At 30.6% G+C, this 21,536-nt stretch overlaps 1 protein-coding gene across 1 annotated transcript; it reads left to right on the top strand.

The window, feature by feature from the left end:
* The first annotated feature begins 4,076 nt into the window (after window positions 1-4,076).
* Window positions 4,077-7,927, top strand: LOC113849223 (RPM1-interacting protein 4-like). The gene is made up of 4 exons (XM_027478968.1): window positions 4,077-4,229; window positions 6,902-7,453; window positions 7,536-7,724; window positions 7,857-7,927. Exons 1-4 carry the CDS (start codon window positions 4,224-4,226, stop codon window positions 7,884-7,886), a joined length of 777 nt encoding a protein of 258 aa, XP_027334769.1. The 5' UTR covers window positions 4,077-4,223; the 3' UTR covers window positions 7,887-7,927.
* Window positions 7,928-21,536: the final 13,609 nt, after the last annotated feature.

Below are 21,536 nucleotides of genomic sequence, written 5' to 3'. Positions count from 1 at the left end.
ATTATTTTAATCAAAATAAATTTTATTATTGATATGATGAATTTAAAAATTTATTTTATAATTGAATGATTTTATAATAATCGTATGATTTAGATTTGACATGTCTTGGGGAAGTCAACTAATGTGCTCATCATTTAGTTGAATTAAGGCTTGAGGGTTGCTTATCTTCTTCTTATATTGCCACTCCTCCCTTTATTTTTTTCCTTTCTTTGTATGGATTTTTTAAGTATTTGGTTTCCTAGATTGGAACCTTGGTTTGTTTTTGTTTGTTTGAACTTTTTAGCCTCTTTGAATAAAAAATAAATAATTTCAATTTAATATATTTAAAATTAAAAATAAGAACTATTATTTAAAAAAATAAAAGTTATAAATAAAAAAAATCAAATCAAATGGTTAAAGCAAAGGGAGTTACATAAAAAAGAAGCGAAAAATTCTTTAAAAAATATTCTATAACAATAAAGAGGGGAACAGTCTTTCAAAATTTTTGGTTACTAAATTAGATTATCAAAGACTTAAATTGTTACAACATTAGTGCTTGAAATACTCTGATACTAAGTTAGTGGCATACTTCAACAATCAATTTGTATCAATAATTTTATAAATATCAATTATTTATATCATATTTAGTCACTATTTTATAGAACTTAAATTATTTATACCATATTTAGTCAGTTAACATTATTTATAAAATTATTTATACGAACTTTATAAAATTAGTGGCATACTTCTACAATAAAACTTCACAAAAATTATATAAATAATAAAAAACTATAGATTCATAGTTAATTTTATATAATATTTTTGTAATAAAAATATTAACTAATAACTATTTTGATTAATGCATGTGTCTACTTGTATGTATAAAGTCAAAATAAGGTTATACTTCCAAGCTTCCCATAGAACAGCGAGTAAAATTACATATTCAAGCATAACGAACTAAATACGAAAGCGTGCTGCATTTGGCTTTTTGACCCAAAAAAAAAATTACTAAAAAAGGTTAAAAAATAATAATTTACTTATTTAGAATAATTTTATCCATAAATACAATATATATATCATTTTTTGAAGTGAAACTAATTTTAATAATAAAATTAATTAAATATCATATTTCATAGCAACGACGTATCTGAAAAGTAACAATACTTAAAGTATATTTTAAAAAAATAACGATGAAAGAATAATAATGTTTTGTAACAATAAATATAGTAAAAGTGAAAATTTATAAAAAAAGTATTTGAAAATTTTTAAAAATAAAGAAATTTAGAAGTTATTTAATTTTAGAAAATAATTTTTACTTTTGTTTAATAATTTAATTTTCTTAGGGATATTTTAAGAAAAAAGTTACAAAATAATTACCATAGTTAAAAAAAGTGCAAAAAACAATCCCTCGTTATAGAAATGTAGCCTACTTATTTCAACCTTGACTCGAATTGATCTTTTCTAGTTGATAAGAAAAAAAATAAATAAAGCTGGTCCTTTTTATATATATAATTAAGCTTTGCAATGCTTTTTTTTTTCTTTCTCTTTAACCCTTTAATTTCTTATAAAAGATTAAATTAGGCTAGTTGAATTTCTATTACTTTTTTAATTTAGAAGTAAAATTCAATGTATTAGCTTGCAATAATATTTAATGCAAACCTTTTTATCGAGATAAAAATTTATAATTTATTAAAAATAACAAAAATATACTTGAAGAATTACACATATTTTGTTTTGTTTTCTTAATGCACGATTGTGAATTTTTTAAAAGAAATTAATGTGTTAAAAAATGCCCATTATTCCTATGTAATATTTATAGTTCATTGTAAATATTTAATTTTCTTTAAGATATTTAGTATAAATATTATATAAAAAATTATTATTAAAAGAGGCAATTCCATCCTAGAGAATCAAAGAGTAGGCTTCAAAAAGCCAATACATTATTCTACTTTATTTAACTATTTTAAAAAATTAATTAAAATAATCATGCTTGATAACTTGAGAAAATAAGTTTACTTTTACCGACTTATAAGCTTTTAACTCCTTTTTCTTTTCATTTTTATCTCCACTATTTTACTGACATAATGCTATTTTTTACTATCAGCTTCCAAATTTCACCAATACAATTTCTTTATAATATAATATATTTATATATGACTTCATTTTAATAAATATATTTAAAAAGAATTAAAAATAAAAATATTTATTTAACTTATGATTGAATAGGTAAATATATTTATTAATTATTTTAATAATTAATTCTGTTAAATATTTTAATTTATTTTATTTTTTTAATTAAGCATCCATGATCCAACATTTGACCTTGACACACTTTTTTCATTGTACACCACGTCAAAGGCAAGACTGGGTTACTCCGTTCCTTCTATTTCCCTGTCCGAAACAAAAAAATGGTACGTCGCAAAGCTGTTGTGGAATATTCCATGAATTGGTTAAAATGTGATTTTAAATAATTATTTATCAAAACAAAAACAAAACGAAAATCATATTATATGCAACTGCAATTTTAATATGACAGGACAGAAGATATATTTTTATATTTCCCTCTTAAATTATTTAAATATTATGACATCCTTAAGATGACGACGTGAATTCACCTACTTGCTATCAATGCCCAACCACCAAAAACGGTCACACTCAACCTTGCAAAACCCAAGCCATACACAGCTCATAGGCTCTTGAGAGCTGAACAACTTTTAGCGTCAATTTAATAAAAATTGCTTTAATAATAATAATGAAGTTATTAGATATGTTTCAATTAGTTTATTTTTCAAACGGTTTTGCTTAAGAATAGTTCAAAATAAACATAATGGTAATAGAAAATTATAGTAAGAACTCAAATATGGCTTAGATTTTCATGTGCTTGCTTAACTTCTCATCAGAGACATGTTATTTATTTAACATATTTTACAATACTACCTTATCTTCAATTTTTGTTTCTTCTCTTATTATTTTTCTTTCCTGATATAAGCTTTTGCACAAGTTCATATGAAAAACAGTTTCTCTTTTGATAAGTCATAAATAACATTTGGAGATTCGTCTTTGTTTAAATATTGTAATATCTTAAAACATATTAGCTAAACTTTAAGCATTTTCTTTGTGCTATTTTTGGTGTTTTAAAACTGTGCGGGAGAGAAGTAAAAGAGAAATAAAATCTTACTCTAGGAGATAAAAGTTTTACTACAAGTTGATCAATTTTTTTTGTTAAATATATACTTTACTTTCATACTATATTCTTTTTCCAATAAAACAGAAATTATAGATAACATTCTATAAGAAGATAAATTTCATTATATTAAAATATTGTAATATTTTTTCATTTTTATATTCTATTAAAAAATAGAAAATAAATGTTTTTCTTCTCCTTTTCTTTTTTTTTTCTCTCAAACAAAAGACTTAAAAATTTACTAATTTTTTTTATTTCTCTTATTCAAACAAAACATTAAAGATTCTCTTACCCTATCTCATTTAATATTAGTAAAAATATATTAAAAGTAGGTATTATAATGTGTTTTATAACAAAAATAATATATTTGATGGTTTAAAGTGTGACGAGTGAATATGGAAAATATAACAACTTATATATAAGCCTTTAACAATAAACATAAAATTCATATCCTAATCTTAAAAATTCACAAATTCATGTGAGTCTTTTAGAAATAATTAATATTATCATTTTAAAAAAATAAGCATACCATTTTTGTATCTTCATGAATTAGTATATTATTAGCATGTTTTAAAATAAACATACCATTTTTGTATTATCATGAATTATTGTATCTTATTATAAAGTTTTAAGGAGGAATTTTGATTTTTACTCAAATAAAAAGCGTTTGAGAAAATTCTGTGAAATTTTGAGATTTGAAAGCAGTGAAAACAAGATGGTTACATGCCACAGATTTTTATTAAAAAAACTTATTGGTATGTATGACTTTGTCGTGAGAGAGATTTGGGACAAAGAAGGAAAAAAAAGAAAAAATTACAGACACGTGAAAATAATAGTCAAACATTACCGGTGGCGCCGGTCAACGGTTGATAAACCTCTCTATAAAGTTCTCTCATTCTCTCTCTTGCTGAGTCTTTGAATTCTGTGGAGGAGCTTCTTGGGTTCTCTGAGTTTTTGCCTTTACTGGGTCTGATCCAGAAAAGCTTAATTATTTTATTTTTTTTTGGAGAATTTTGCCTTTCAATTTCTGGGTTATTTTCCAAGTTTGATTTTGAAGGAAATGGCAGTAAGTTTTATTTTTTTTTCTCTTTTCTAAATTTGTCTTTTTGTCATGTTTTGGTTGTTTTTCATATGTCTGTGATTGCTGTGAAAATTATGGAAAAGGCTAACGGAATCTGAGTTTCAACCATTTGCATTATGTTTTTGTGTTATGCTGTGTTAGGTGGAGGTTCATTTTGCCTGGTTATCTCTTTTGTTCATCTTCTGAAGTTTCGCTATAGTTGACCAAAATTAGGCTCTTACTTTTCTTTTGGTCAACTCTTTTTCTCTCCATAGACTAATCAACCATTAAAAGCTTCATATTTCTTCTTCTTGGAAATACGAAGGAATTCAATTAGATTCTTATTGTGTAAAGTTTTCATTTCTCTTTTTTGGCATAATAAATGTGTTAACAATTTAGCTTTATGCTTGTGAATATCGAATAGAGGCTTGTTTTGGTTTCATGGATTTCTGATTTATTTTTCCAAAAGTATGGATCAAGTATCAGTACTAGTGATAAAATCTCTAGTTGGATGTTTAGTGGCCTCTTTATTTGGTTTATGGTTGAATCAAAATATGACAACTAAAGCAGCTAGTTGAATTGTAATTATAAGTTTGTTCTTTTACTGTAATGTTTAAGCTAAAGAAATGACTTCCACATGATATTTGTGCTGTTTGTTCTTCTGGAAAAGGATTGGTTATGCATACGGGTTTGATGTCTGAATGTTTACAATGGTAACGGTTTTATGACACGTGATTAATTGTACTGGACATAAGACCTGTATTCTTCAATGGTACTGAATGTTGGGAACTTAAGTGAAAACAATAGTAAAAGTGTCAGTTCACTGATTATGCCATAGGGTATGCATTTTAAGGTTATCTAGAAAGTTGTAAAAATGCATACCAGTCACAAGGATGTTAAGAACATACTATGAATAAGTTGTCATTTCTTAGGAGCAAGGAGATTTTGTCTTTGATGATAAAAGGAAGAGCGTTCATCTTGTCCATGCTTTTGTAGAACGGGCTACAAGAACAAATCTGTACTACAATGTACGAGTCCATAACAGATTCAAAAAATGCAGTGATGCGAAATGTTGGATGATATATAAAGAAGAAACTAGGAAACAAATTTGCACATGCGCAAGGGCAATGGTTTTACGGATTGCTGATTACTTTATTTATTTGATGGTTAATTAGCACATTTTTTTCCCAATATGTTTGTCCTCACAAACATTTATGTTTAGAAATACTTTTTATGGAAAAATCTGATTTAGGTTTTTCTGACCATTTTGTATTGAAAAGAAAAATTTAGAAAATTGTATTGAGTAGGTATATAAGTTTGCAGTCAACAATCAATTATTTTATATAATATGCACTGTTATTTTCACAGTAACTGTGTACTATGTACCATATTTATCAGATAAGATTACTAAACTATAAAACATTGGAAACTTTTGCTATAAAATTTCAAATTGGTCTTTCTATTGTTCCTCAGCAGAAACTCATCTGAAATCATGTTTGAACCAGAATGACCATTCATGAAATCCACCATTACATATGTATTCCTTCAACGGTGACACAACACCATGTGGCCCTATGCATTGGTTTTATCTAAGGAGCTACATTAAGTGTATTCATGCACTAATGCATCTTATTGATCAGGATTACTAGATTGTCTTAAGTCGGTCTCATTGGGAAGATTCCTACGTAAATTCTTCTGAAAGTAGGATTCACAGCCACATGTTCTGTTTAGATCTAAGCTTGTATAATGTTGAATATTCAACTATGGTTTCAATTTGATATATTATTCTGTCCCGGAATCTAATGTAGAGGGAAACCCGACCTTAAGCAGAATTAGTAGAGGATGTTTGTGTTCCAGGTACAGCCACTGCAGCAGAATGCAGGGGAAAGTGCAGCAAAAGGCACTCATAAACTCAACTTAGGCTTTGATTGAGAGTTTGGAGAGGGAAAGAAAGAAAGAATTTGAAAGGTAAAGGACGAGAAGGGAAGAGAGGAGTAAGGGGGTTAATACTGAACTCCAACATTAGGAAACTTTTAAAAAATGGGATTAGGAGGGTTTTGAAGGGTTTATAAACCATCTTCCTTTTGTATAAAAACTCACAAATATGGCTAAACATCACATAAGACTTCTCTTTCCCTTTCCTTCCCCCAAAAAACCAACTCCCAAACAAAGCCTTAGAGGCAGTGCCAGGGAGCTAGTGTGTGAGGTTGAAGATCCCATTTTTTTTGCCTTATATTTATAGTGGAAATAGCTTACTTGGAGAGTAATTATTTAGACTAGGATCCTTTTACTTTAAGGATTGAGAAGGATCTTTAAAATTTTATCCCTTTATACACTGGAAGATCTGGTGTGATCTATACCAGCTTCTAGAAAGTGTAGTAAATATCTGGTGGGGCTTACATCATGGATGATCAAATCCGGGCCATGTGGCCATCATGGCCACAATTAGTAATCCATTAAAGAACATACATTTCCCTGAAAGCACTAAAATATAATCCTTTTTTCAATGAAAATAGAAGGAGCAATGATGTTTTGCTTTCTTTCTTGTTATTTTCATCATTTGTGACTTTGATTCTGGGAGTTGGGATATGACATTCATTAGCATTTGAAACTTGTATTCTGTTGTCTATCTGTTGAAATTTTACTTGGCAGGCCTTTTAAATGTGTCAATTTGACAGCAACGTTCTCATGTACCCAAATTTGGCAATTGGGAAAGTGGAGACAATGTTCCTTATACAGCATATTTTGACAAGGCCCGGCAAGGTCGAACTGGCACGAAGATAATAAACCCAAATGACCCAGAGGAAAACTCAGATTTTGCTCTTGATAATCCATCTTCTGACAACATACCTCCTTCCAAACCCAGAGTTAATTCAGACGATCCATCTGAGAAGGGATCACTGCATTCAACAAATGAGTTACATAAAAGCATTGAAGATGGTGAACCTAAGCATTTTATTGACTCTCCGGCTCGTCATGACAATCTAGGCAGCAGGAGTGGCAGTGATTCAACAACTCGTCAGGGAGTAGGAGGTTCTGCAGACAACCGTAGGAGACCTTCAAGACAAAGCACTGGCTCTGAATACAGCATTGAACGTTCCCCTCTTCATCGCCATGCAAGAGCCACGGGCAGAGACAGTCCCTCATGGGAAGGAAAGAGTTCTTATGACACCAGCCATGGAACACCAGGAAGATCCCGGTTAAGACCAGTTAATCGTGGAGATGAAACTGTTAGTTTTATTTTCTCCTTTCCTGTTTTTCTTCCATGCATGGCACATAAAGTAAACTGATTTTAGCATTATCATGTTGCAGCCTGATAAAGGTGCAGCTGTTCCAAAGTTTGGTGAGTGGGATGTGAACAACCCTGCATCAGCAGATGGCTATACTCACATTTTCAATAAAGTGAGGGAGGAGAGACAGGGCGGGCCAGGACATGTGCCAGGCACACCTAATGAGAGACCACATGCTATCAGGGGCCAACCTACCCATGACAAAGCCCAGGTATGCCTGCTATAACTCTTTAGACTGTGATAGTTGATCTGTTTAAATAGAGTAGCAATAGACACTTAAGAGTGACATTAGTCATACCTCACATACTGATGCATATCCTTATACTATTTCTTGCTTCCCCAGTGTTGCTGCTTTGGGTGGGGCAAAAAATAATTTCTTTCAAGTGTGAATGATGTTCTCAACAGAAATGGAGGTAAAAATAGTGTTGTGAATGGTCATGAGGTGTGTGCAGCTCCTGTAAATATCCAAGGCTCTCTCTCCTTGCGGGAAGATATTGTTGAAGTAAATTTATCATAACTGCTACTTTGTACCTTTTCTTCCACCTTTTGTTTTTCTTTCTAGTGTTCAGCAAAAGACACTTTGCATGCAAGATTGTGTATTTTCTTTCTTTTTTCTACTTTTTTGGCCTTCTGTTGTGTTACTGTTATGCTTTACAATTCAAATTAACTGTATTTACCTGAGATATAGAGGGAGATTGGTTATATAATTCTTTTTCCAGTGAATTGATGCGTTGTGACTCAAGTTCTACTGTGTTCAAGTTGGTGTTGAACTTCACAACTTTCATTGAATGATCCATTAGCAGATTGTTTGTTTATTCCTAGTATCTATTTGGGATCACGCTTGAAAATTATCATGTAGCACATAGCCAAGAGAAATTTTCCACGTCAAACAGTAGTGCATTTGGTCCCCGAGTCTTGACCCCATAAAATTTTCCATTTATTTTGCTCTTGCAAAGACTAAAATTGAAAAAAAAAAAAAAACTTGCTAATTCTGCTTAAAATTGTCATCCAAAACATAGTCGAATTAAGTGAACCTCCGTCTTTTTCCTTAAAAACAGTTGACTTGAAATTTTGTCATAAATAATCCAACGGTTGCCTCGAAGAAAGTCACTGACTAACTTCCACGCATAACTACAACTAGCATAGCTATCATTTGCATTACATCGTGGATTTTTTAAATTTTTGTAAATTTAAATGAAAATTATGAAGAGATAATTATAATTAAGGTTATAGATATGTATGTATATAAATAATTAAGGTTATAGAGTTTAAATTTTAAATGAAGAAAAAATAAGGTTGATAATGTTATTCTTTATTAAAAAAAAATTAAGAAATTAAACCACTCTTTTGTGTGAGAGAGATACACTAGCAAAAAGGTTTTTTTTTTTTTTTTTTTTTATGCGGGTGAGCTGAATAATTATAGACCATTAGATTTAACAATAAACAGTGAAGATTTAAATATAAAAGTCACGTCACGTCACTTCAAAAAAAACAAAAAACCATTATTTGCCATTTATATATGACCGTAGAGTTCATTCTAAATTGATATTGGCTTTCTCACAGTAATCATTCCTTTATTCTCATTTGTTATTATCAAAGCAAAAAATCTTAACCATAGAATCGTATATAAAAATAAGTGAAAAGTCACACTTTAATTCTTCTGAGCTGCATGTATCACCACATTAGTTGTGACACCCATTACACTATATTATACTATTTAAATAATTATTAGTTAATTATTATAAATAAAATAAAACAAGAAAGTTATTTAGGATAACGTATTAGAGCCAACATAATTCTCATCTCAATTTTTTTATTAAAAGCAAGACATTACGGTTTATATGAATTTCTCTTTATTATCTAATAAGTTTATTGAATTGTTCAATTACAACAATATTTTAATCTATAATTATTTAAGAACAATAATCTTCAAGTAAAATAAGTTTCTTCATTAAATTGTTGGTATAATGAAATATCTACAATAAGAAGAACATATTGTTTAATTAACCTATCATTTGTTTAAATATTCATAAAGCATTTGTTAGTTAATATTGACTTAAAAAATGAGATCAAACTCGAAGATGGTAGTATCAAATTCTTAAAAGTGGTAAAATGCCAATATTAAACATGTAAGGAACCCATTTGTCAATTTTATTTGAAAGATGTATATTAAATTGTTTGCAGTAAGAAAATATATTTTTATCATCTATTGGTATTAATGTTAATTATCAAACTACAAGAATGTTGCTAATTGAGTTGAAAAACAGAATATGAACTTAAAAGGAAAATTTAGATATTGTGTAAAAGGTAAAGGTAAAACGTAAGTGCTGAAAAATTAAATTAACAATAAGAGTAAAAATTCAGATGTTAGGGATTGATTATAAATGAAACTAAACTGCAGAATGTAACTAAGTAAGGGAATGAAAATAAGTTTTAAATTAATTAAGAAGTGAGATGAGTTCAGAATCTCTTAATCCTTTACCATTGCATAAAAATATATATAATCCAGAATACAATCTAATCTAATGGCCAGATTTTAAACAGTATTCAATACTGATTCCTTGGTTGATTGGTTCTAAACCAATTCTAGCTTCCTAATTCCTTAGGTAAACAAGAAGGTGATTAGCATTATGTTTAGAAATTAACATGACCACATCATTAGAGATTTCTATTCCTAGACAATTCATAATAAGTGATTTAATCCAAATCCAAGAAAGATTATAACTTTCCAGTTATAAAGTTCTTTCATCAACTTTGGGTGCTAAGAAGCAGAGAAGCATTAAGTTCAGAATTAAATACATTAGATTACAGATTGCATTCAAGTTATATTCACTGTTTAGTTCATTGTAATGAATAAAAGATTAAATTCATCCTTTCTCAACCCTAATAAAATTAGCAAGACATAACAAAAATAAAGAAGAAGAAACTAAAATATATTGCAGAAATGAACTCCATGTTTAACTAAAGCAAATTACAAGGAAATGTAAATGTAGGAATCACTGTTTAATTAAAAAGTAAAAGGAATGCAGGGATGTAGCCCTACTTTGTAATACCTTAATTTAATTTTCAAGTAATAATTTCACAAAATGGGAGTAATAAAATTTTTATTTAAATAAAAAGATCTCATCATAGAGTTTCACAAAACAATTCAAAACAATAAAGGATTACAACTTTATATCCAAGACTGCTACACGACTAATTCAGTTACATCATATTTCAAAATACAATCTATATCCTATAGCAGTTTATCTTTCCTTCATTGTGTCTGGTGTTGATCATCTTGGTCACCTAAAAAATAAATATAAAGGTGAGTACTCTACACTATCCAACACACATAAACATAAAGACTCACCTCAAATACTACTCATTTACTAACATATTAAATCATACATTCACAAGACAAGCATCTCAATCTCAGTCACAATCATCATTCATTAAAATTCAAAACACAACTGGTGCACTCACTGCACCAACATTTCACACACGTGTGCTTACCGCACCTAGCCATACTCACTGTGGCACTATGATCACAGTTTCACACCATGAATGGTCCTTGGTTACCCTTGCCTCACGGATACCGCGTGGGGCAGTCATGAGTCACTCAACAAAAGTAGTGGTCAGAGGTCTAGTCAAGAGGAGAGTGTGTGGCCTGTGGTGCACCCACGCTCACTGTTGGTGTCACCACCATTCTCTCTTTCCCAAGGTATTTCTACCGTCTTCATCTCCCACACCTCTAGTGTATCACTGAACCATTCACAGTATCATTACAACGACATTCAACATGCCCCATTCACACACACATTTCTCATTCACAGTACACGACACAATATCCATAGTCATTAATATTACACGACACATAGGCTCACATTCATTCACACACACTGCACAAGTGCCCTCATTCATTCACAGTATACGCCCCATTGGCCCACATTCATCTACCACACACGACACACATGTCCATTCCATACACAAAACATTTCAATATGCCATCTATACTCATTTCTAACCATTTACATCATTCAAGGACACACAAATACACCTATTTGCCCATATTAGGCTCAATCATTTCACTCATCACATTCAATATCAATTGCTCAACATGCTCATACACATTTCCTACTTTCTATCTCAGCCACATCACAACATTCAATGAAATAATTGGTAAATTAAACACAACGAGATAGGGTAGAATCCCCCTTTACCTTAAATGAAGACCCACATACCAAATTAACAAGGTAGGCGTTTCCCCACACGAACTTTGTCCTAAATACAGGGAAGAACCTAGAAAAACTGAGAAATCAGAGGATAGGGATGAGAAACTGAAACTCTAACCATTAAAACTCACCTCTAAGCGTTCCCTACACAAATCCAACCTTCAATCTTGCTTCTAAGCAGTTTGGAGGCAATTTAATCGGTGAAATAGGATTTGAGAGTGAGAGAATTAAAGAAATCTTGAAGGGAAAGTGAGAAATAACCTTTCCCTAAACCCTAACCCCTTTAAATCCTCTTTTGGTTGCGACACTCTCGCTACAGCGACACCCTCTCTCGCTCAGAGGGAAATGCATGCTGGTTTCTGCAGAATCTCGCTACAGCGAGACTGCACCCAAAAATGCACCCCAAACTGTCGTTTTATCGCTATAGCGAGAATGCCCCAATATTACACCCTTAACCTATTTTTTAGTCCAATCAATCCAATCTAATCATATACAAATATATTTAAACACGTCCACAAGCATTTATACACACCAACATTTAAAGTTCATCACACACTCAAGTGCAACTCCAATATCCATTCACATCATATATATATAAATATATATATATATATATATGTTTATATATATTATAAATACACAACATGGAAAAGTTCACGCAAACACTTATATTAATAATCAAACTATATTACAAAAATTTGGGGTGTTACATATTTCCCATCAATATCCATTACAAAAGCAAAGGAAAAAAAGAATGAAAGACATTCGTACGTAAATATGTACAGAAAAAACCTAGAATTTTGTGTCTGAAGAGTGTAATAAAAGATGTCACCTTAAGTAGAAAATTATATTTTTATATGCTTTGTCAGGCTTGTATCACCACAATCAAATATGCGCGTACCCATAAATATGTCCTGCAATAATTTAATTTCTTCTCTTTTAGATCCAATTGCAATTTCTCTTTTGAACCCTTCAAAAACCAACTGCAAACTATTAATAATTTAACAATTCATTGCATTTCAAGTAGTACCATCTTTTCATTGAATATTCCAATTAATTACATTAATCTTAGTTTATTTACTCAATGAAATGTGCCATAAGTGTTTAGTTGACTACATTAGTTAATAACTTATGAATTTAACACTCAACTTAATATGATCTATAGGAAGATTTTTTATTAGCTTGGCATTTTCCATCTAAAACCTCTATAGTACCTTTTAGTATAATGTTCTTTTTCTTGTGATAACCGAAGTTTCTTCTTTTGTTTATTATACATGCCTTTTAGATGAAGTTGTTTAGGAGTTTTCATGTTTCCTATAGCAAAAGCCTTGCACAATTGGTTCTTCAACTAGCTATTTCTAACAATAAGTATGTCATTAACATACAATAATAGCGTAATAAATCATCTTTTGATTTTTTATTAATAAAGACACAGACTTTACTCACACATAACATACTCAAATGTAAGGTGGTGAATGACATTTACTTGTGTGTGTATAATCTAATGAATGCAAATGCATCACATGGCCTTACACTTATTTCTTGACTAAACTCTTGACTATACCTTTGCTAAAAAGAGCTGTGTGAGCACACACTATATCCGTGTTGTTCTGATTAACTAACGACTATTTATACTTATGGAAGACCTCAAGGGATCCTAAGGGCAATAGTAATGAAATTGTGATATGTGTGATTATAATATAGTGAGTCATAATAGATTAATTGATGTGATTATAATATATGTATTGTAATACATCGATAGGGGCAATAGCAATGTATTGATTAATAAATGTATTCACTACAAGAATGTGGCGTTTAGCGTCAGTTCATTAACAACAGTTGCAAAAAATAAATTTTAATGTCGATTTTAATAAGCATGGGCAAAATAAAGGAGTTTATTGTCAGTTTTAAAAAATGCTAGCAAAAATTAATATTTTTCCATCATTTTTTGTGTAACTGCTAATAAATAAAAGGATTTTAATGGTGTTTTTTTTATTTAATTGCCGCTAGTTTAGCCTTTGCGCCAATATTCTTTACTCTTTCATGCCAAGTTTTACCCTAAGGAATTACTTTCTTGTGCCACAGTTTTACCCTGTGTTCTGCGCCACAGTTTTACCCTAAGTTTCGCGCCACAGGTCTTTAAGTTGTAGAAGCTCTCATTGAGATACTCGCTCTAAATCTAACTTTGTAAGTATCTCGATAAATCCAATCTCGTTTTTCATACACTTCAATTCTGTTAATCAATTTGAAAAGGAAAACTCTAATCTCATTTTCTCATCCACTGTTTGATTCCTAATCTCGTTTTCTCATTTATGCTGTGAGAAACCCTATCTCATTTTCACATTTTCTCATTCCCTACTTGAACCCCAATCTCATTTTCACATTTTCTCATCTGCTTTTTGAAACCTAATCTTATTCTTCTGCTGTTGTTTCTTTTCCAATTTGTTCTTGTAGCAGCTCAGACAGATAGTAGACATCATAAGTTGAATTCAACTTTTGTGATTTTTTTGCTCTGTATTTGCTGTTTGATGTATGCCAATATTAGTATTATTTTAGTTTCTTAGAGGAAAAAACGTTACAAGTAGGCAGGATTTGTTTCTGTATCTCTTAATAGTTATTATGTTCTATATGTCAAAATAATGAAAGTGAAAATATGTGTTTATGGATGCAAGTTAGGAAAGTGTTTGTGGGTGGAACAAAAGAAGATATATTCTACCATCAAGATCATAAAACATGTGGCTTTCTGCTTTTATAAATTTGACAGTTTACATGTTTATATCATTGATTGATGTGCAAATTTGAGTTCGTATACAAAAAGTTCTTTTAGTGCTAATAATGTTCATTATGCAATGTATAGGAGTGAGATGATGAAAATAGTATCAATTGCAGTGTTATCAATAGCCGATTGCGAAAAATTGTAAAAAAAATAAAAACTATAATGACATATAGCGGATAGCATTGCGGGCAAATAGCGGAAGTCACATAGTAGTTGAAATGTAAAAAAAAAATTAAGTAATAATGCAATATATGAATAAATAAGCTACATACAAATTAAAAAATGGTAAACAAAAAAGGTGACATAGGATTGATTCAAGTCAAAAGTTCAATTGTTCAAACTTTAAAACAAAGTACTGAAAATATTAAATACATCTAACAAAGTTTAAAACAAAGTACAAAATACGCTAAACAAGAGACAAAACAAATTCATTCATTCAGTCATTTTCATCCTCTTCTTCCCCTATATAATCATCATTCTCATTGTCAAAAAAGTAAAAAACTACAATGACATATAGTGGATAGCGTTGTGGGCAAATAGTGGAAGTCACATAGCGGTTAAAATATAAAAAAATTAAGTAATAATGTAGTATATGAATAAATAAGCTACATACAAATTAAAAAATGGTAAACAAAAAAGGTGACATAGGATTGATTCAAGTCAAAAGCTCAATTGTTCAAACTTTAAAACAAAGTACTGAAAATATTAAATACATCTAACAAAGTTTAAAACAAAGTACAAAATACACTAAACAAAGACAAAACAAATTCATTCATTCAGTTATTCTCATCCTCTTCTTCCCCTATATAATCATCATTCTCATTATTAGATAGAGAAATGTATCCTTCAACCTCTTCTAAATCTTCAAAATTAATATCTTAATTGTCTTCTATTTCTTTTTTTGATTCCTCCAAGACTGCAGTGTCTTCAACTTCAACCATAAGCTCTTTTCCATTTTTGGACGAAGATGCACTTGCCAAACCTTTCTTTGTCTTAGATGCAGCACCAACAACATGAAGGGGTTCCTTTTTTTTTTTTTTTTTTTTTCTAAAATCTTTGCCTAGTAGATGTTATAAGCTCTCCAACTTCTGAAGCTCTATAAACATCTTCCCAAATAAGGACATTATCATTGTCATCCTCAAAGACCCTCTCATTCCCAACATCATCGTCTATCTTCCCAACTAACCATTCATTACACTCATCAATATCATTGAGTGAGATTAGGTCAATCTCATCCCTAAAATTGTATTTTTTAAGCAATGCTTGATTATATTTGACATACACTAAGTCATGTAGTCTTTTATGTTCAAGCCTATTCCATTTCTTAGAATGTATCTACAACAATAAGTTCAATAAAAATTAACAAAATTCTCCAAGTGACTAAGTATAGAAACTATTATCTACTAAGAAAATTATTAATTAGTAAATTACTTGCTTAAACACACTCCAGTTGCGTTCACATCCTGATGCACTACATGTTAAGTCAATATCTTTATAGCCAATTGTTGTAAGTTTGGAGTTGATAGTCCGTACATTCACCACCATTGTGTTACAAATGCAAAAAAATATTTTGCAATAATACACGTAATAATGGTTACAATTTAGAAGAATAGAGAAAACTTCATAAAGTTTCTCACCTGGTGCAATTGTGTTTCATTGTGAAATTGCAAATTTATTTCCAAACATACCACCAACAACTTTATAAACTAGTAGCTCCTTAAGAATCTTTTGTTTCACTTATAAAGTAGGCCCCAACCTCTCAATGCATGCATACAACTCATTTGTCACCTCAAAATTAAATTCAATTAAGGGATTATTGTAGAAGAATTCTAGATTTAGGAATTAACCAGCCGCATGTAATGGGTGATGAAGTTGAAAACTCTACCTCTTATCAATAATTTCAAAAACCTCTTTATATTTGCTTTCATTGTTCTCAAAAGATCTCATAATAGTTTCTTTAGCCATTTCCATTGCCTCAAATATAACTCATGACTGGTTTTTTCTCACTATCAACAAGAGGAGCCATGACCTTAAGTGTGTATACAACATTATTCCAAAAGTAGGCATGAGTACAATTTTTGTTGCTTCTTTTCCATTGGCCTCCTTGGACAATTTGTTATTTGTCCAATCATCCAATACAAACATTTTTCTAAGATTTGCTTTCTCCTTATGAATCCTTTCTAATGTGAGGAAGAATGTAGCAAATCTAGTAATTGCATGTCTCACTAATTCTCTTTTATTGGTAAAGTACCTCAACAAGCTTAAGGTACTTATATGACTACAGATGAAGTCAACCAAAAATATCGCCTTTTGAATTGTCTTCTTTATCATATGTAGCTTTCCAATATTTTTTAACATCAAATCTATACAATGGGCTGCACAAGGTGTCCAATACAAATGAGGTCTTTTTGTTCTAGTAACTTACCAACAAGAACATAATTGCTTCTATTGTTTGTTATTACTTGGACAATCTTTTCTTCTTCAATTTCTTCAATGATAAAGTCAAGCAAGTCAAATATTTTTTGACCAATCATCACAATGTCTGACGCATTAATAAATTTAATGAACATAGTGCCTGAAGGACAATTCACTAAAAAGTTGATTAAGGATCTTTGTTTTCTATATGTCCATGCATCAAACATGATAGAGCATCCAAATCTTCTCCATTGCTCCTTGAACCTTCAACAAATCTTCAATGTATGCCAACTCTTTATTGAGGAGTGAAACTCTTATATAATGGTAAGAAGGAGGCTTCAAATTTGGTCCAAAGCTTCCAATAGCTGTAAACATGTCATGAAAGCTTTGTAACTTAATCATGCTGAAGGATTAGCCAGCTTGATACCAAAATTAAGCAATGTATTGATGAACTCTTATAGTAGCCTCCTTGTCACATGTTTCCCTTATGCTTGCTTTCCTTAGTTTATCCTTCTTCTTTTTCTTTTAGGCCTTCTGAAATAAAGATCAATAGGTCCCTTAGAAGTACTCTTATTTCCACTAGTATTATTAGACACTATTTCTCTAAACCCTTCATCAAGAGCACGTTCTTCATCACTATCACCAAATTCATCAAGATCATTGAACATCCTTTCAAATGCTTCACTATCTTACTTCTTATCTTTCAAATATTCCCATAATTCTTCTTTGACCTCTTTTGGACATTTGGTGCAAGCTGCAACATTACCTTTTTTTCCTATCAAGTGTTCTTTGGCTCGGGTAATTCCACCTTTCGTGACCTTATCGCAAAAATTGTAAACACAACTATTGGTGTCATTTCCTTGTGCTAGATGACAATATTTCCATCCGAGGTAAATCCTAGCACCAACTCTTGAAGGATTGGAGATTCTTCACTTGCTATACTATGAAAAGAAGAAGAAAGAGAAAACTGCAACAGTAGTTACTGTCTCCAGTGCTTGCCAAAGAATCATCAGAGATCATAGTGCACGTTGTGGACTCATTGGGGGCAATGCTGGTTGCTACAGATGATGGCTGAAGGAGGCTCTGTTATACTCTATTTTTGTATTCATAAACATAGGTGCTGAACAGGGGGAAGAGAGAAAAGTAGGAAACAACAATACTTACATGAGACTCATCAAAGGCAACAATAGTTGTTGGAGATAAGAGACAGACAAGAAGAACTAAGTGGGTAGAAAGAAATGGGTTGGGATATTGCTCTATTTTGGTTTAGAAAATAGAGTAGGTAAAACAACAAATAAGACACTATTCATCTTCAGAAGCAAGTGAGAAGTGACGGGTAAAAAAAAACTTTAACAGTAGTCATGTGAAGTAAGAAGTGACAATTCAAACCTCTGATTAAACAAAAAAAAAAAAACCTTCTATAAAATTGTTAATCCACTATTTCTGCTTTATTTATGCTTTCTGCTACATGAATAGCATCCGCAATTTTGGAAATGGTGAAACTGCAAAGCAATAGCTTTTGCATAGCGGCAAGTCCAAATTTTGCTCCGAAAAAATGTTATAACGGGGCAATAGCCGCTATTTGACAACACTGATCAATTGTTGCCTAGTTTAATGGTTTTCAGTCTAGTAAATTGGCTTCAATGTCAAATATAACAAATTTGGCAAAGTTGAATTAATTACTTACCTTGTCTATTAGAATGAAATATAAAAAATGTTTGAAATATAAAGCATTTTTTATGTAATTTGTGGTCTAGAGTTGAATGCAATCACTCTTAGAGAAGGTGGATTATTGAACACAGAAAATTTTGTTTATTTAAATTGTACTACTACATATGTTGGCCTAACATCTCTCATGCAATCCTAGACTAAAAAACCAACAAGTTAGGTAGGAACAGATCCTTGTAGCAGTGGTTAGGATGGAATTCGTTGCACTAATTCAAGAATTAAACTGTTGTTAGTGGTTGGTTTCTTAGGCCTCTTCAATTAAAATAGATATGAAAGATTATTTCATTATTTCTATTGTTTTATAAACATTTTTTTTCTATGTTTTTCTTATAGGACATATGTGCAAAAAATGCTTGAAATCGAGCTAAGCTTACAATCAATCACACTAGGGGGTCTAAAAAATTAAAGAGAAGGGCGACTGAAATTGTAAGCATTTACAAATTAATTAATCTAACTATTTTTACCAAAATAACGCGACAAAATTTGTTTTACCACTTATTAAATGAATTAGATGGTTGAGACTGGGCAGCAAGTGAGTAGAGGCACTTTATATATCCGTACTCATAAGAAGAGTGATGGGAGTTACATAAATGATGAAACTCAGATTATTTGTGTAAGTATTAATCTTTTATACACTTTTTAAGGAACCATTATTACTTAATATTCAGACTCCTATTCATATTTTTCAAAACTTAATCATATAGGAGAAAATTGTTGAGATTGAAAGTCAAGGAGCTAGTACAACAATCTCACCAAATGATTCACTAGGCCAAGTCTTTGGCAAAGAACATCCAGGCTGAGTTCGAGGTCTTGGTTTAGGTGTTTATCCTTCTCAAGTGTTTAGCACTAATTATCAGAGATACAATAGCTATGTCTAAGTAGCTCTTCTGAAAGTGGTTTAGATGGAAAGTTATAACAAGAAATACAAGACCTGAAAATTCAATTGCTATCAGAGGTTGAAAAGAGAAAGGACATGAAGATGTTGATTGTTTAATTATATAAGAATGCAAAAATTCCTTTACTTGAAAGGATAGCTAATCGAGTTAATGATTTAGTAAGTTACTACTATCATTATTAGTTATACATAATTGATATAATTTAACATAAAATTATTGTATTTTATTTTGCAGCCCACTACTACATCTCTAGTGGATCAACCTTCTACATCACAGTCAGGCACATAATTCCCATAGTAGACTTGAGATTGTACTTCAAACTTTTACTAAGTTATCTATGATTTCTAGTAGTATTTTGTACTTTTTGTGTTGGATGTAATTGCAATCCAATTATGAATGTACCTTTTGTTTGACATTGGTGATAAGGTGAGATCTTGTAATGTAATCTAATTGTGGGTTATCATTTTGAATGACACTTATGTCTTTATTTTTATGCTAAATAAAGCTTCAATGATATAATTGTAATTCATAATAAGTTTATTTGTGAGTGTATATAAATGACATTGTGCTTACTTCATTGTGGGAAGCCACAAATGGACCTGAAATTGTTGGAGAAGAATTCATGTTGATTGTTAGAGACATATTTACTATCTTCTAGGCAAAAATATGTTAAATTAGAAGTCATAATTGTTTCTTTACGTACTTCATCTTTCTTTGTAGTAAACTAAATTTGTTAGGCTAGTGAACAATTTTGGTTAATACTTGTGGTTGTTTTGCTTTACATATTTAGGGGCTCTATATTGTGAATTTATGCTAATTCTTTTTATTTATTAATATTGCATAGTGTTCCATATTACCTTTGAAATTTCATATTATATGTTTTGAATTTATGTCCTTCCACCTGAAAATTTCAACTCAGGTGAGAATTTTTCCATAGTACCTTTGAAATGTCACTTATAGTGTTTAATACTAGTAGTTAGACCCATACAAGTATCATAATTTCAACATATAATGTTATTTCAGAATTTATTGGCATGATTCTCTCTTATAGCCTTTCACTTAACATGTACTTAGTATTTTCAATTCAAAATCAATGCAATATAACAAATTATATAATATCAGTGTAGAGGCTAAATCAATATATGCATATATGAAGTGAGGCCCCAAAAATAATAGAAGGAAAACATCCTCAAGTGAATTGGCCGATTGCTGATAGAGTAGAAATAAATGAATTACAGGTATTTGTTACTAGTTTAAAACTAGCTACACAATGTCCTGAAAAATGAGAGTTGAACACTTAAAATGAAGCACATAATTTGCTTCTTTAAATCAAAACAGATACGATATAGGCCTAATGCACCATAAGGATTAATACATTAATTTTTAGTGTCTTGGTAAATCTTTTATGTTTGTTTATCTCACTTCTCATGGTAATTGTGAACTAATTCTTGTTTCTATTTGAAAGTTCTTGAGAAATGTCAGTTGTAAGAGGCTGTCCTAGAGAAAGAAGAGGGATTAGACTCTTCAGGTATGCTTAAAGTTTTGTTGTAACAACATTGGTGTGACCAATTCTTGTCTAATTATTAATGACCACGGATAAATTGTTATACAGTTGTTGAAGCTAGAGCAAATTGGAGCATGGGGCAACGACAATTATTCTACTTGGGGCATGCTCTTTTGAAGAGAAGTCATATATTGGTGCTTGATGAAGCAACTAATTTGATTCTGTAGAAAACTATCAGGATTGAGTTTGCATATTGTACTGTAATCATGGTATCATGGTCACTATGATGGATTGCATTAAGGTTCTTGCCATTAGTGATGGTGAGTTGCATATTAACTACCCTGTGCCTCATCTCTTCCCATGATTGTAACACCCCGAATTTCAGTAATATTATTTATTGATAATTTTATAAATCTAAATGTATATTTATGTGTGTGTTTTTAGATATATGTTATGAATATGTATGTATGTATATATATATATATATATA

Source organism: Abrus precatorius, unplaced genomic scaffold (genome assembly GCF_003935025.1).
Source record: "Abrus precatorius isolate BTA unplaced genomic scaffold, Abrus_2018 Scaffold9, whole genome shotgun sequence".
Classification (NCBI taxonomy): Eukaryota; Viridiplantae; Streptophyta; class Magnoliopsida; order Fabales; family Fabaceae; genus Abrus; species Abrus precatorius.
This window is presented reverse-complemented; position numbering and strand designations above follow the sequence as displayed.